Here is a 13,928-nt window from a genome sequence, read left to right as displayed (position 1 = left end):
GGTTAGACTTTGAAGTCTCTCGCAAAAAGAAAAAGGACCGGAGTCTCTTTGTTAACCAGCCCCGCCGCCCCTGACTCCTCCTGCTGAGATCTGCCAGGCCAACAAGCTGGGGGACGTTGCGAATCAAAGTGTATTTTTTTTTTCTCTAAACCAAGATTTAATAATTTCTCCTGATAACTACATGTGAACCCAAAACAATCCATCATAAGAATATTCCTCTTCCTGATTTTAATTGGAAGCCCTACGAAGTGCAAGCAGCAACTCTGCTTTTAGGGTGCCAAAGCAGGAACTCCCTAGAGCTGCCATTTGGCAGGTTTTTAACATTTATTTCAGCAAAAGATCAAACTAATCAGCTTCGCAGCGAATGTAACACGTCTTGCAAACTCCCTGGACAAGCGAAAAATCCATTTACAAGGGAAACAAGATTTCAACCTTTAACTAGGAAGTGATGACAGCTGCTCAGTAATTTTCAATGTTTATTAAAAATACTCTGGAGTGGTTTGTTCAATATTTAGTATTGCTTTATCTGCCTCCGGATCAGAACAGCACATGCCTTGATAACTGAATGAAAACCTCCGTTTATTTTCCCACTAGCTTTTCTGCTTCCAAAATTGCTGTTATTATGGAGCTGCTCGGTGATTCATGACAGATACACATACATCTTACTGCTTCAAACACACAAGCTGGGCTAGTTTTCCTATTACCAGCAGAGCAGAAAACAAGTTTGGGAGACAACTCTCCTAAAAACGCTCACGGATCTGCTGCTGCCCGGATTTTGACAGGCCCCACCGTTTCTGTTCCCTCTGTGTGAGCTGGGGGCTTACAAAGACTCTGTTCCTGGAGAAAAAACATACCCCGGTCCCATGGACCTTCCTGCTATGTGAGGTTTTCGTTTTGCTTACCTTAAAATCGTTAATATGCAAGAATTCATCAATGATAGATTTGCATTTTCTCTCTATTTCCTCTTCTGATAGCGAAGGCTTCTCTTGCGCTGGAGCTGGGGGACCTTCTGGCTTGGCTGGTAGAAATATAATTAAAAAAAAACACATTTGGAAAAGGAAAATCAGCACCATTTTCAGAGATGACATTGTGAAACCAGAAGTCACCGGAGCAGGGTGTGTCCCCTGTCCCATCGTCAGGCACAGGTCACTTCTTGGCTACATTTTCCCCTGTATAAGTTCCCAATATTTCTGCAAAGCAACTTTCTCGTAGAAACACAGTTGGCTGCGACACAGGATGCAACACCTTCAAAGCTCTCTATCGCCATTAAAGAATTAAACTTTGAGCTGTTACAGCATGCTGCAAACTTCAAACGCGCTGACTGTGATGGGCAGCGACCCAAAGCAATCTCCTGATCACATCCCCAAAACTTTGGTCCCCATAAAGTCCTTCACAAAGTCCCAACTCTTCCAGACGAGCATGTGCTGTGTCATGGCAGTCGAGCTGTATTCCTCACTGTAGCAGTTTCTAGATGTTTCCCAGGGAAGGAGCAAAACACTGTCCTTATCGCAAAGGTTCTGTCCACAGGGAACATTGCTCTAAGCGTCCTCAATATTTTCTCACTAACAAATCAGCTCAAGCTGGTAGGAGTAAAAACCAGGAGCTGCAGCACTGACAAGGTGACAAGCCACCCCAGCGGGTGCTAACGCCACACTGCACCGAGACCTGCTTGGAATGAGGGCTGGCAACAACACAGCGCTAAAAAGGTGCCGTGTACGATCTGTCCCAGACCCAAAGCACTGCTGGGGCCCTTGGAAACGTCTGGAAAGGGTAGATATGGCCTTACTGGGCACTGAAGCAGCATTTCTGCAGAACTGACACTGATTTTGGGGACTTCTAACACCAAAACCAGCAGCAGCAGTGACTGGACACGAGCAGGCAAGACACCGCCGTGGTGTTTTGTGGGTACCTGCAGCCTTTTAACTCTGACGAATCCTAAGGAGGAGCTGGTGAGAGGAGACGCCGACAAGGCCTGTATCAACCAGTTGTGTTACAAACTGGTGGGAGGCAGATCACAGCCGTCGCAGCTCAACGATGCTGCGGGCCAAACACTCACACCGCTGCACAGAAACCTGTCACTTTTTCTGGTAAGATTTTTCCTTTGTGCCTTTTCACACATCCAGCAAGATTCCCCGAGCGCGGAAGAGCCACTTACCAGATTCCTTGGCTTTGCTCCTCTCCGCCTCCATGCTGTTCCTGTCCATCTCCATGCCGCCCGTTAACTGCTTCACCGTCTCCAGCATCTCCCTCCGCTGTTCCTCTTGTGCCTGATTGTCGAGCAGCAGCTCTTTACTGCTGCTGCCCCGTAGGAAGGTGTTGGGACGGGAGAGGGAAGGTGGGAGAGGTTTGTCGTTCTTCTCCCTGCCCGTGCTCCCGCGACTGTGAAAAAAAAACAACACACGCTTAAAGGTTGTGGTACGAGTAACCCCCACTCGCAATGCTGGTGATTTAGAAACATACTGGAGAGCTTTATAGTAACTGCAGGAAAAAACCAACACGACCCAAACCCAGCAGGATTGTTGTCTCGACTTTTTACAGTTGTAGGTACACGGAATATAATCGACCTTAACGCAAGGCTCAGAGATGCACCAACACAAATCTCTGCAGAGGGGACAAGGCAGAGCCAGCGCTTCCGAGGGAACACACGGAAAAGCAATAAAGTCCTTCCAGCCCCCACTTTATAACGGTGAATTTGATAACGTAAAGGGGCTGTTTTCCTGGGAAATGGTACGAGCAGTGTATTTTTTTACCCATTTATTGAAAAACAGGTTCAGAATAGTGAAGGTTACCAGCAACAGGTGACAACGATCTGTCCTATTAATTATTATGTTAATGAGTAAGACAGACAAATCGATACCAAAACAGAATAATCTCCAGGCAAGCCAGAGCTTTAGGTGAAACAGGAGGGAAAACATCAGGGGGACAAGCCCAAGAGAACAGCCCAGCAGCTGGTGTGCACCAGAAGGAAGAACCAGGGACATTTTAAATGAACTGTACATTTATAAACCGTGTCTAGAGTTAATAAATTATTAAGGGTTAATACATGTTTCATGCTACAAGCTGGAGGGGCTGCAGTCCTGATGAACCCGGAGAGCACTGCGCAGCCTCCTGTGTGCATCGCATGATGGGCACCTTGCTCACGCCTAACGGGAAGGGTCAGATGCAGCCAGAGCATTTCAAGAGCCTTGCTGAATTCCTGCGAGGTTTTAGGCACGTTTTTCTGGATAAATAAACCTACTGACCTGGATGAATCCACACCCATTGAATCCAACCTGCGTACCTATTTATTACAACATTTTATGTGAATCGTTTTTCACCTGTTATAAACTACTAACAAATATATCCTTTAGATAAAGGGTGACCGCAAAGTGGGAACTAAAACATTCAGCCTAGCTTTAAAAATTAATACCACCTGTCTCTCCTATGATGTTATAAAGGATGCATGTGTTTTAAGTTAGCTCAAAGTACACAGAGGGGGAAAAAGACGCAGCAACTCCTGGAAACTCAATGAAATTCTCTTCTTTCCACATGCTGGTAATTAGAGCAGCAAGTGAAACGTGCAGGTGTACAGACAGCGTAAGGGAAAATCACCGGTGGCCCCGAAGCTTACCTAGTTAAGGCCCTGCGAGAATCTAATTCTGAGGATGCAGATGAGGCAGATACGGATGAGACTGGAGGCTGCAGCGCAGAAAATCTGTTCAAACTAGTGGCACTTGGTCGTAAGGAGTCTGGGAGATTGTAAAGACAACACAGAGAAGAGCGACAACAAGGTCAGTAGCTGCTGACACCTCGGCATCACAAAATCATTCAAGCAATAACTGTTTTGGGAGTTTTGGGGACAGAATTGAAGGGAAAGGGTTGGTCCTGCCCCACTGTAACCCTGCTCACCAGGCAGTCACAGAATCACAGAATGTCAGGGATTGGAAGGGACCTCGAAAGATTATCTAGTCCAATCCCCCTGCTGGAGCAGGACCACCTAGATCACACAGGAACACGTCCAGGTGGGTTTTGAACGTCTCCAGAGAAGGAGACTCCACAACCTCTCTGGGCAGCCTGTGCCAGTGTTCAGTTACCCTCGCTGTAAAGAAGTTTTTCACACACGTAGGCGAGTGTTCCCACCCAAATCTGCTCGTGGCAAGGATGGCTGGTAGAAAGCAGAGGGTGAGGACCTGTCCTGACTTACCCAGCTCGCTTGCCTTGGCTCCACCACTGCTGCCCTTTCCCCAGCTGCCCAACTGGGCTTTAGGCACAAGCTGAATCTTCTCATCTATTGTGGGCTGTAAAACACATCAAGACATACCATCACGAGGGAAGATTGTAAGTCTTAATTATATATGAGGTATTTTTTGGCAACAATCCTGTCTTGTGAATACCAAAATGCACTTGAACACATTTTTGGAAGACGAAGCCAGACACAGAGGACCCATCTTAAAGAGCTTCTTCCAAAATGTCAGTGAAACACGTTCACAATGACCAGGAGCTTCTTTTTATTGGGCACTACAGAGCTCCGTAAGGAGGAAAAAGCACAGTGTATCAGTGCTTGAAACATGTTCAGTTTGTTTGTGATGAGTAAAACTTGTCTGCCCGTTCACTCCACCTCCCAGTCCTGGCTTCGGGGGGAAGCAGCACAGCAACAAACAGAATTCAGAGGGCGAAGAACAACAATAGGCTGCAGAACTTGGAGGGGAAAAGTAGTGTCTGACAAGAAGAGAACATCGATTTTACAATGCTCAGTAGGTGAATTTATTGACAAGGAGGTTGCGACCCCACAGATCTCATTGTAGGAGCTCCTCTCTCCTTCCGACAATGCAGCTGCTGTGGAGCTACTTCTATTTGTATTGTATTTGTACTAAACGGAGCAGAAGGACTTTTCCCATGTGCACAAAAAAGGCTGAATCCTCCTGCTAATTAAGTTTTGGAGTCTTGTTTTATGACTTTCATAAGGAACAAACCGAGCTTGATCTGCAGAAGGGCTACAGTCTGCCCAGGTTCTGCTTTACAGCTCTCCGAGCATCCAGGCACGGAGAGTAAAATTCAAGGAGAGTGACATTAGCTGGGACAAGGGAACGTCTAGGAAACACCCTGATTTATGTGAAAGACGGAGTTCTTGGTGAGAAATCCCTAGGCTGTTCTGAAGATCATTAAAAAAGGAGAAATCTCCAAGCTTGCCTAACCTGCAGCCTGAAATAAATATCCCAAAATCACCAGGGATGTACCAAATGTACCAGGAAGATGCTCATCTGGAGGATGGGTGTGAAAGTTTAACACATTCTGAGGGATGCGACCACACTGCCCAGAAATCCAGAAACACTGTAAAAGTGGACACGGCTCTTCTTGTACTACTTGACCCCTCCAAGCTGTCTGTGATACCTCAGGAACATTTTGTTTTCACATTGAATGTGGCATCCTCGTGCTACTCAGAAGCAGCGTCAGAACAGGGTCTTGAGAACTTGAGGCAGCAAAGGATTTCCATCAGACAGGTGTCTGAGATGCCACCACACACGATACGCCAACTCACATTCTCTTTTCATCAGGAAGGATGCAGGTTTTCCAACTAAAAACTTCTGGGTCACTAAAAGGACACTATGAACCTGAGAAAACATGTATGCATACTCTGTTCCCTCAGAACAAACAAAATAAGAACATTCAGAGGACAATGGAGTCTTCTTTTGTGCCTTATTTATGCGCAGTACTAACCCTGGGGCTTTAAAGTGTCCCAAGAACAAGTTTTGACCTGTAAACACTATAATGGTGTTTCCCAGACAGATACAGTACGGTAAGACCTCGGCATTTTTGTTGCTCTGAACCAGTCTTGTGCTGGCACCTACCTTGGTGATTTTAAGGAACTTGGTGGGGTCCAGCACTCTGCTGTTCTTTGCCCCCTGCACAGTGTTCCAACCGCCTTCATCGACCCGCTGGACACCTGCCAGACGACAAACACAATGCCCTTAGCTCATCCCTGAGAACGCAGGTGATCGTCTCCGAGTTCACCAGGAGGAGGAAAAGCAGATGGCACGTTTCTGCTGAGCCTCAGCACAACTCTGGGCAGAAATCACGTCTTTTGGAGTGTTTCTTCAGACTAAGGTGACGTAACTAGCTTGCCTGACTTTATTATTATTATAAAATAGCCTTGACATAAAAGATATCGCTATTTGCAAGGGCTGGTTTTGGTAGTGATTATTCCTGGTTAGATTTCTGTGTGTGTTCTTGCCACCTGGATGCGGCCGCGCGTACCGTGCGTTCACGAGCTCACAGAAGCAGCAGACAACGCGCCTTTGCTAACCCAAAGCTTGTTGCATGGATTTCAGCAGGGCTAGGCTAGTCTAGACACAGAACCATCCAGGCAGTCCCCAGCTCCTTACCTTCCCCTGACGTCAGTTTTAGGATAATTAAAACAAACCCTACGTGTATTTTCTTTATGCCCTGTTTTCACGGCACTTTCATTTGACAACCCTTAGTATTAAAGAATCCCAAAGAGAACTTCCTCCTTGCCCTGCTCCGTCCCAGTCTTTATTTTCCCAGTCACTCCAAATTAATCTTCAGGTAGTGCCAGCCTCAAGGGCTGGTAGTAATTTAAGGTAATGCCAAGACACTTTCTCCTGCTGAGTTAACACCTCACAACTTTTAACAGCTAAAGACAACGTGGTTACTCTTGAAATTAGATGCTATTCTCTTGAAATTAGATGCTGTTGTACACAAGAATGGATGGCAAATCTGACTCCTACGTAGTAACTTGTTTTAACAGATTTCTGGCAGCCCATCACAAAATCAAATATGGTTTGCATGAACGTGAAACTTAAGCACTATCGGCCTGCGGTTGTTTATTATTACCCAAGGGGTTTGCCCCTGAAAAATCCACACAGCCAATCCATGGCAAGTCTGTTCCTTCTCCAGCCTCAGCCACAATCAGGCCCCAATTCCCTTTCCTCATTACACTTAAGAAAAAAAAACAGATTTCTTTCTTTTATGTGGGATTCCCTCTATGGCCACTGGATGTGAACTGAGTGAAACGAGGAGCCAACTTGGCTTTTACTTTACCCGGTCTCCTCTTCTCTTTGGTCATGAGTTGTTGGACCTTCCTCTGTTCTTCTTGCTCTTCGATCTTGGCTTCTTTATGAATCTGCTCGATGGTCTTCGGGCCCTGGTCTGCTCTCCGGGAAACCCAGTTGCACTAGGAAAGAAGCCAAACGTGAGTTCAGAGATATTTCCAGGAGAGTGCTGTAAATGTGGTATTTTGAACACCGTGAAGGAGGCCTAATCCTCCCACCCTTGTAACGTGTTAGAGGGGCTGCTCCCTAAGGGACCAGGGAAGATTTTGTGGTGCTGGGTCACATTACGGACATCCCAGCACCACAGGTCAAAGCTATAGACTCTGGTATATGTTTTGGTGGAGAATGGAGGCTGCATGACTGAATTCAAGATGTTTTAGAATCATAGAATCGTTTTGATTGGAAAGGACCTTTAAGATAATCGAGTCCAACTGTTAACCCAGCACTGCCAAGGCCACCACCAACCCATGACTCTCAGCACCACATCTACACGGCTTTTAAATCGCTTCAGGGATGGTGACTCCACCACTGCCCTGGGCAGCCTGTTCCAGTGCTTGATAACCCTTTTGGTAAAGAAATTTTCCCTGATCTCCAGTCTAAACCTCCCCTGGGGCAACTTGAGGCACAATATGGCCAGTGAACAACTAGCAGATGCCTGGTTGTGCCAGCAATACGGGCTCATACAGGACCAGCTTTCGATGAAATCCATACTGCCGTGAAACAGACCCTCACCGTTTTTACAGCCACGCTCACCGGTCCCCCTCCCTTGTGGGGGATGCATCTCAGAGCGCTTTGGTCCCATCAGCAAAAGTAAGCGCTGTCAGGAAACGGTTACACCCGGAGTGCATGGAAATGAAGACAGCAAAGCAGTGCGAGCACCACAGCCAAGCACAGGGGATGCTCTGGGGAAAAAACACCCAACACCTCTCCCGTGAAAAGGGCTCAGGCGTCTGCTGCAATGGGGCTGGACTAGTGGCACGAGAAGCCAGCGTGGGCACGCGTCTAACATTAAGCAGAACCAAAACACTCACCTGTCTACCAACCTTGCCCTTCATTAAGGCAAAACGGAGAGATTTCTTGGCTTTAAACAGCCAGACTTTCGGGATAAGGGGCGCAGATCTCCCCCTAACACCCTCCTTCTGCTGTAAATATGGTAAATCCCTGCTCTTGCATGAGAGCTCTTCCAGCCCAGACATGAAAGGGAACATGCTCTTTTACTTACTTGAGTTGGTACCTACCAGCCTGAGGTCTATTACATCCTGCAGCATGAACCGAATCCTTGAAGATGTTTTCCTCTCTTTCACAATCTTCTCCATCTGATTAAAATACTGGTCCATGCGAGGCTACACAAGAGAAACATCCGTCATCAACGTGTCTTGGAAGAAAATGAAAATACTCCCTCAGGTGGGGAGTCGGGGGGTTCTGCATTACAGCATTTCTGTGCCAGAAACACAGCTGGGGAGGCAGAGCTGCTCTCTGGAGAACTGTTGGGTCTTGTACACTCCCTCAAAGCGTACAAAAGGATTTGAGTTGAATTGGAGTTGGATTTTGAGCACGCGTGGTGTAGGATGTGCAGGAAATGAGACATAGGTCTGCACCTCCTTCATTTAGCACAGGTTTTCTCTGCATTTTTAATTACTCAAATAACCTACACCCTCCGCACGTACATAATAAACTTGCAATCTGTGGAAAAAAAAAAAATCAATGTGTTTTTTTTATGGTACAGCTAAGCTGATCTACTGGCTAGCTGCCACCAGAAAAGGGGAGTCCTGCTCTACCTCTGAGCTCCTCCTTCTCGTATCAGCATCTGTGCTCACCTCATCCCGAGAAAAACCAGCTCAGGAAACTAAACAGGCATAAAACTAACCCTGCACATGTCATTTCGATGCTTCACCTCCCTGAACTGTCTCAGCTGGGGTTGGGCAAGAGAAGTGGGGGGGCAGAAGCACCGCCTCTCTCAGCAAGAAGCTGTTGAACGGGCTTAGCTGTAGTATGAAATCCCACAAGCTCCTTTTCATCCCAAAAGGCGTGATGTGATGGAATCCAACTCAGTTTGCACTAAGATATGAAATGGTATCATTAGAGAAGCTTCCATTAGGTCTAAATTTGATTCACCAGGCTCCAAAAAAGCATTTTCCCTCAAAATGGGGGTTCTGGCTGTTTTAAACAAGAAGTTTCAGGGTAGTTTTAGAAAATGTTTCCCACTCCCTTCATTAAAAACTAGCTAAACCCTTAAACAAACAAGAAAAACCCTATTAAAATTTGGTTCTGGCCTTGCCCTGGAAAGTTTCAGCTCTGAGAGCAAATGTTTCCAAAGTCAGGGATGACGGGGAAAATATTTAGAATGGACCTTGTCCAGAAGCTTTAATTATAATTATCACTAACACTTCAGCTTTAATAAAAACACATAATAAACCATCTACCCCATTAATAGAAAATAAATAAAGGATTCTCGCTCAATCTTGATAGAAATAACAAATCACAAAGGCAGGACACAGGCAGCTGCTCACAACGGGTAACACGACATCTGCGAGCGTGTCCCTGCTGCGTGCGCGCTCCGAGCTCCACGGTGCCGTAGCTCGAGGTTGTGGAACCGGCCAGTGCACCAAAATGTTGGCTTGTACAGCGTTTCCATGCTGGCAGAGACCAAAACAGCACCCAGGACTCATCCAGCATGACCTCAGCTACTGCTTAGAAGTCAAACCCTGTTTTCTTCCCAAAGCATGTGGAGAAATTTAATCTCCGTGCTTCGCGCACTTTCAGCCCTGCATCAACAACCCACACGCTGTTGTGTTACCGGCGCAGGGTATTTAGCCTGGGGAATTAGTGGTAAATTAGGCTGCTTTGGTCAACGCTCCGTAAAACAGTTTGGACAACTGTTTCCCCATAAGGATCAGGATCAATTCGCCATGATCCCTGCGCCCCAGCGCACTCTGAGGGAACTCCCTTCCCCAAGCAGCTGAAAACAATCAGCTCAGTTTGTTTCCAGAGCTGAGTCCCACTGATTTCTGGCAAAACCCTTGAATGCTTTTTCATCCCAAGCCTGGCTCTTTGCTAAGGAGAAGGAGATTGTCTGTGCCAAGAGAAGCTCATCGAGGGTGTAATGCTCCGTGCTACAGCTACGTTTGTTGGAAAATCAGGAGAAGGATGCTGGAGTGCTGCAGTTGCAAACCAGCTGCTTCATTCCAGCATAGCTGGAGACGACGGGGACACAAAATAAATGCGTCCACTAAGGTTCAGGTGCGGGTTTAGGTGAGTTAGTTAAGGGGTTTTTTTAGATTTAATCCAGACAACACATTCAGTGGTAGGTTTTCTAGGTAATATAAACCTTCAATGGTAAAGAAATAACTCAAAATATTAATGGTTTGGAAACTACAAAGAGGTAAATTCTATTTGGGAAAAGAAACCCATAGGATATATTAAGCACTTTTAGATTGTGCTTGGATGAAATAGTTGGAAACAAGACTGGAGAACTCCGCTGAATATGATACAGACTCTCTTAGAAAGTGGCAGAGAGGAGGGAGCGCCATCAGGTCATGATGAAACATCCACAGAAGTGCGGATGATTTCCTCATGCCATACAGAAATTCCTGAAAAAAATAATAAATCCTCAAATAAAACCACCCCACGCTCGTTTCTCCATTTGCCCAGAAAGCCTCATCTCTCCCTCCCGGTCCTGCCCTACCTTTGCCTTCTCAAAGTCCAGGTCCTTGCCAATGGTCGTTAGCAGGCGGCAAAGGCACTCGAGGGACTCCTCGTCGTGGTTTTTCAGCAGCTTTACCACGCAGTCATGCATGATAGCCTCCGTCAGCATTTTCAGTTTGAAAAGCTCGCCAATGAATTTTATATTCCCAATGGATCTCCGTCGGGCTTTGTCCTTGGCCTCTTCCAGCTCGTCATGGAGCCGCGTCTTCTCCTCTGGCTGTAAAACAGAAAAACAGCTCTAAACAAACATGTTCACAGAGCACAGCACTCTTCAGAAGATCCAGTTTTACATTTATAGCTGCTGTTGTCCCTTTTTCTCCTAAAAACCAAGAAGAGGCTGGTATAAAGCAGCTCATCAAGGAAAATATTTTTTATTATACTCAGGCACAGTGACAGAATGAAACTCTCAACTCCAACATTCCCCCCAAATCGACTGCCACCTTCCAAAGAGATCATTTTCAGAGGGAGCTCTGCGAATTTACGGGGAAAAAACACCACTTACAGTGGTAGCAGCTTCAAGTTCTTTTTGCTTCTTTTCAAAGACGTCGTCGTCAGCCTTGTCCTTTTCAAATTCTTTCTGGCAGCGATTTAACAACAACTTGCGGAAGTTCACCGTGCTCCCAGGTTTGTCTGCCATGGGCACTTTCAGCTGGAGGAGAAGGAAGAAAAACATCAGCAGAAATATGGCTAAACTCTACATACCAGCGAGGTTTCCGATAAGCCACCCATGACATTTTATGATGCGCCTCATATTCAGCAAGGCAAGTCTGCAAGGCTGTGACAGTTAAGCATCACATCACGATTTCCAGCTGAGTTTTACATTTCATATGTAAAGCCACACTCAAAAACTTGGCTGACGCCACCTCGGCCCGGAGACAGATTACATTTCCATTCATGGGATCCTTTAAAAAGACACACTGCTCAAAAACACTCATGTTAGGCGTCGAAGACTCTGGAGCCGTGTTCCTTTGTTGCATGTCATGAAGGATCGAGGGGAGAAGGGGGGTTATTTTGTCGCAAATTCACCATCTGAACACTATCTGTCCAAAGCTCGGCTTGGCACCTTGACCTTATCGCAGTCTACAACTGCCTGAAGGGAGGTTGTAGCGCAGTGGGAGTCGGCCTCTTCTCCCAGGCAACCAGCGATAGGACAAGAGGACACAGCCTCAAGCTTTGCCAGAGGAGGTTCAGGTTGGACATTAGGAAGCATTTCTTCTCAGCAAGGGTCATTAGTCATTGGAAGGGGCTGCCCAGGGAGGTGGTGGAGTCACCATCTCTGGAGGGGTTTAAGCAAAGCCTGGACATGGCACTTAGTGCCCTGGTCTAGTTGCCATGGTGGTGTCAGGGCAATGGTTGGACTCGATGATCCCAGAGGGCTCTTCCAACCTGATTGATTCTGTAATCCTGTGACTCTTACCGTTACAAGACATCTGCACATGTTGGCATAGGCCACCGAGAAGCTCGGTTCATTGATAGCCTTCTCGAAGACGAGGTCGATGACTCCTTTCAGCCTCTCTTCTGTATCTACTGTCAGGTCTGTCACTTGTTTCATGAGCTGATTGAACATCTGTGGCGTCAGCTTGTTCAAGATGCTGCGTACCTTGCGGAACAGCTCCTAAACGACAGGAAAACTCTAAGTTAAAGCAGAAATCAAACAGGTGGCTTTCAGGAACGAGCTAGGATGCATCTTAACGGTGAACGGAGATGTCCTATAGGAACTTCTAGGAAGCTGAGTTACACACAGACACACATTTGTGCACAGTCCAGCTCCAGTCCTAACTCGGCTACCAAAGACCAAGGCTGTGGGGCAGGAGTTTTGGAAGCACCCAAGTGCTTTTTTCAAGCACGACAGAGGCACGAAGCCCTTGCTGTCACCCAATTGAAATATTCTTCTTCATATCAATGTAGCCATGAGATATAAATTAACAGGGATTGGCCTCCTCCTCCCTCAACCAGAGGTAATCAACTTCTATAGTCACTTTAAGGCACTGTTTTTTTTTTCCTATCCAGAATGATAATTAGGTCAACAATGCTGCCGTTAGCCCCAAGAACAGAATTCCAGTGTCCTTCTAAACTAACGCGACTTATCCTACAAATTACAAGCTTGACCATCAGGCAAACACCTCTGCCCAGAGCGCCTGCTCCCCAGAGGAGAGGAGGGGGAGAAAGACACAGAGAAAAGCTTCAGAGACGGCACTGTTGGGCTGAGCAGGACAAACCGACAAAGGAACCTCAGTCTTGCTGAGGTTCAAGGGCAGAAACAGAGTCTAAAAGGGGATGAAGAGCAAGTTCTGTGCTGGAAGTTTGAGGTTGTTTGCTTTCGAATGGAAACTGAAATATTCTAGTAAAATAGCAATAGAAAAACAATCCTGGAAGAGAGGTAGTAGGTTGTCTGGTGTTCCCTATTTAGAGTCGCTTAATATACAGGATTGCTATTTAAACTCCAGGTCAAGAATAAACATAAGAAAAAAAAAATAATCAAGGAAGGGGAAAGCTGTGATTCAAACTGGAATTCATTGCCCTTTTTCACTGTCTTACACAACAGCAAAGGCAAATGACCATTCTCCTCCTCTTACAGACTGCGTTCGCTCACGCTCTCACCTGGGTTTTGACATTTTCTGGGTCCTCGGTTTGGTTTTCTCTCTTCAGGCTCGGCTTCCAGGCGTTCTCTGCCTTCTTCAGGTGGACGTCCTCCTTCACACACACAGTGATGATCTTCCTGGGCTCTCTCCTCTGGCCTGGCTGTGATCTCCTCGGTCCAACATTCAACAACTAGGACAAAAACATGCCTTGTTATATCCCTTTTTAAAACTCGCACCTCGATAAAACACTCCGGGGCGCACGCCAACGGCAACGCTGACAATCAGCAACTCCTCCTAGGACTCTGAGGACTCCCTCTGACCCAACACACTGGTCCCAGTTGGTCAGAGGGAACGTGAAGACACCAAACACATTTCTCTCAGGCAGCTTTTCCCAAAATAGATATGGGATGGCCACTGCCTACACACACCGGCGATGCTCCGGACGCTGCTTAAGCGCTGCAGAACTCAACCCGACTGACCCAAAGGGCCTCTTGAAAGCCAGAAACTGCGTTACTGAGACATCACAGCAAAAGCATATTAAGGATTAAATAACTGAAATACAAGTGTATTATTTCAAACGTGCCATCCCAAG

General features: G+C 46.5%; 1 protein-coding gene across 9 annotated transcripts in view; it reads right to left on the bottom strand.

Annotated features, from left to right (window-relative positions):
- EIF4G3 (eukaryotic translation initiation factor 4 gamma 3) overlaps nt 1–13,928 on the bottom strand; it is a 154,838-nt gene that overhangs the window by 13,812 nt on the left and 127,098 nt on the right. For all 9 annotated transcript variants that reach the window (XM_068414542.1, XM_068414547.1, XM_068414543.1 and 6 more), the window contains 11 exons: nt 13,356–13,526; nt 12,172–12,369; nt 11,257–11,403; nt 10,735–10,971; nt 8,288–8,392; nt 7,039–7,171; nt 5,829–5,923; nt 4,184–4,277; nt 3,611–3,728; nt 2,156–2,379; nt 903–1,018 (listed from right to left, as the gene is read on the bottom strand). In XM_068414542.1, coding sequence (XP_068270643.1) covers nt 903–1,018; nt 2,156–2,379; nt 3,611–3,728; nt 4,184–4,277; nt 5,829–5,923; nt 7,039–7,171; nt 8,288–8,392; nt 10,735–10,971; nt 11,257–11,403; nt 12,172–12,369; nt 13,356–13,526 — 1,638 coding nt within the window. The remainder of the gene's footprint in view (nt 1–902; nt 1,019–2,155; nt 2,380–3,610; nt 3,729–4,183; nt 4,278–5,828; nt 5,924–7,038; nt 7,172–8,287; nt 8,393–10,734; nt 10,972–11,256; nt 11,404–12,171; nt 12,370–13,355; nt 13,527–13,928) is intronic.

The sequence above is a fragment of the Nyctibius grandis genome, chromosome 17 (genome assembly GCF_013368605.1).
Source record: "Nyctibius grandis isolate bNycGra1 chromosome 17, bNycGra1.pri, whole genome shotgun sequence".
Taxonomy (NCBI): domain Eukaryota; kingdom Metazoa; phylum Chordata; class Aves; order Nyctibiiformes; family Nyctibiidae; genus Nyctibius; species Nyctibius grandis.
The sequence above is the reverse complement of the archived record's forward strand: the minus strand, read 5'-3'. Positions and strand labels throughout refer to the sequence as shown.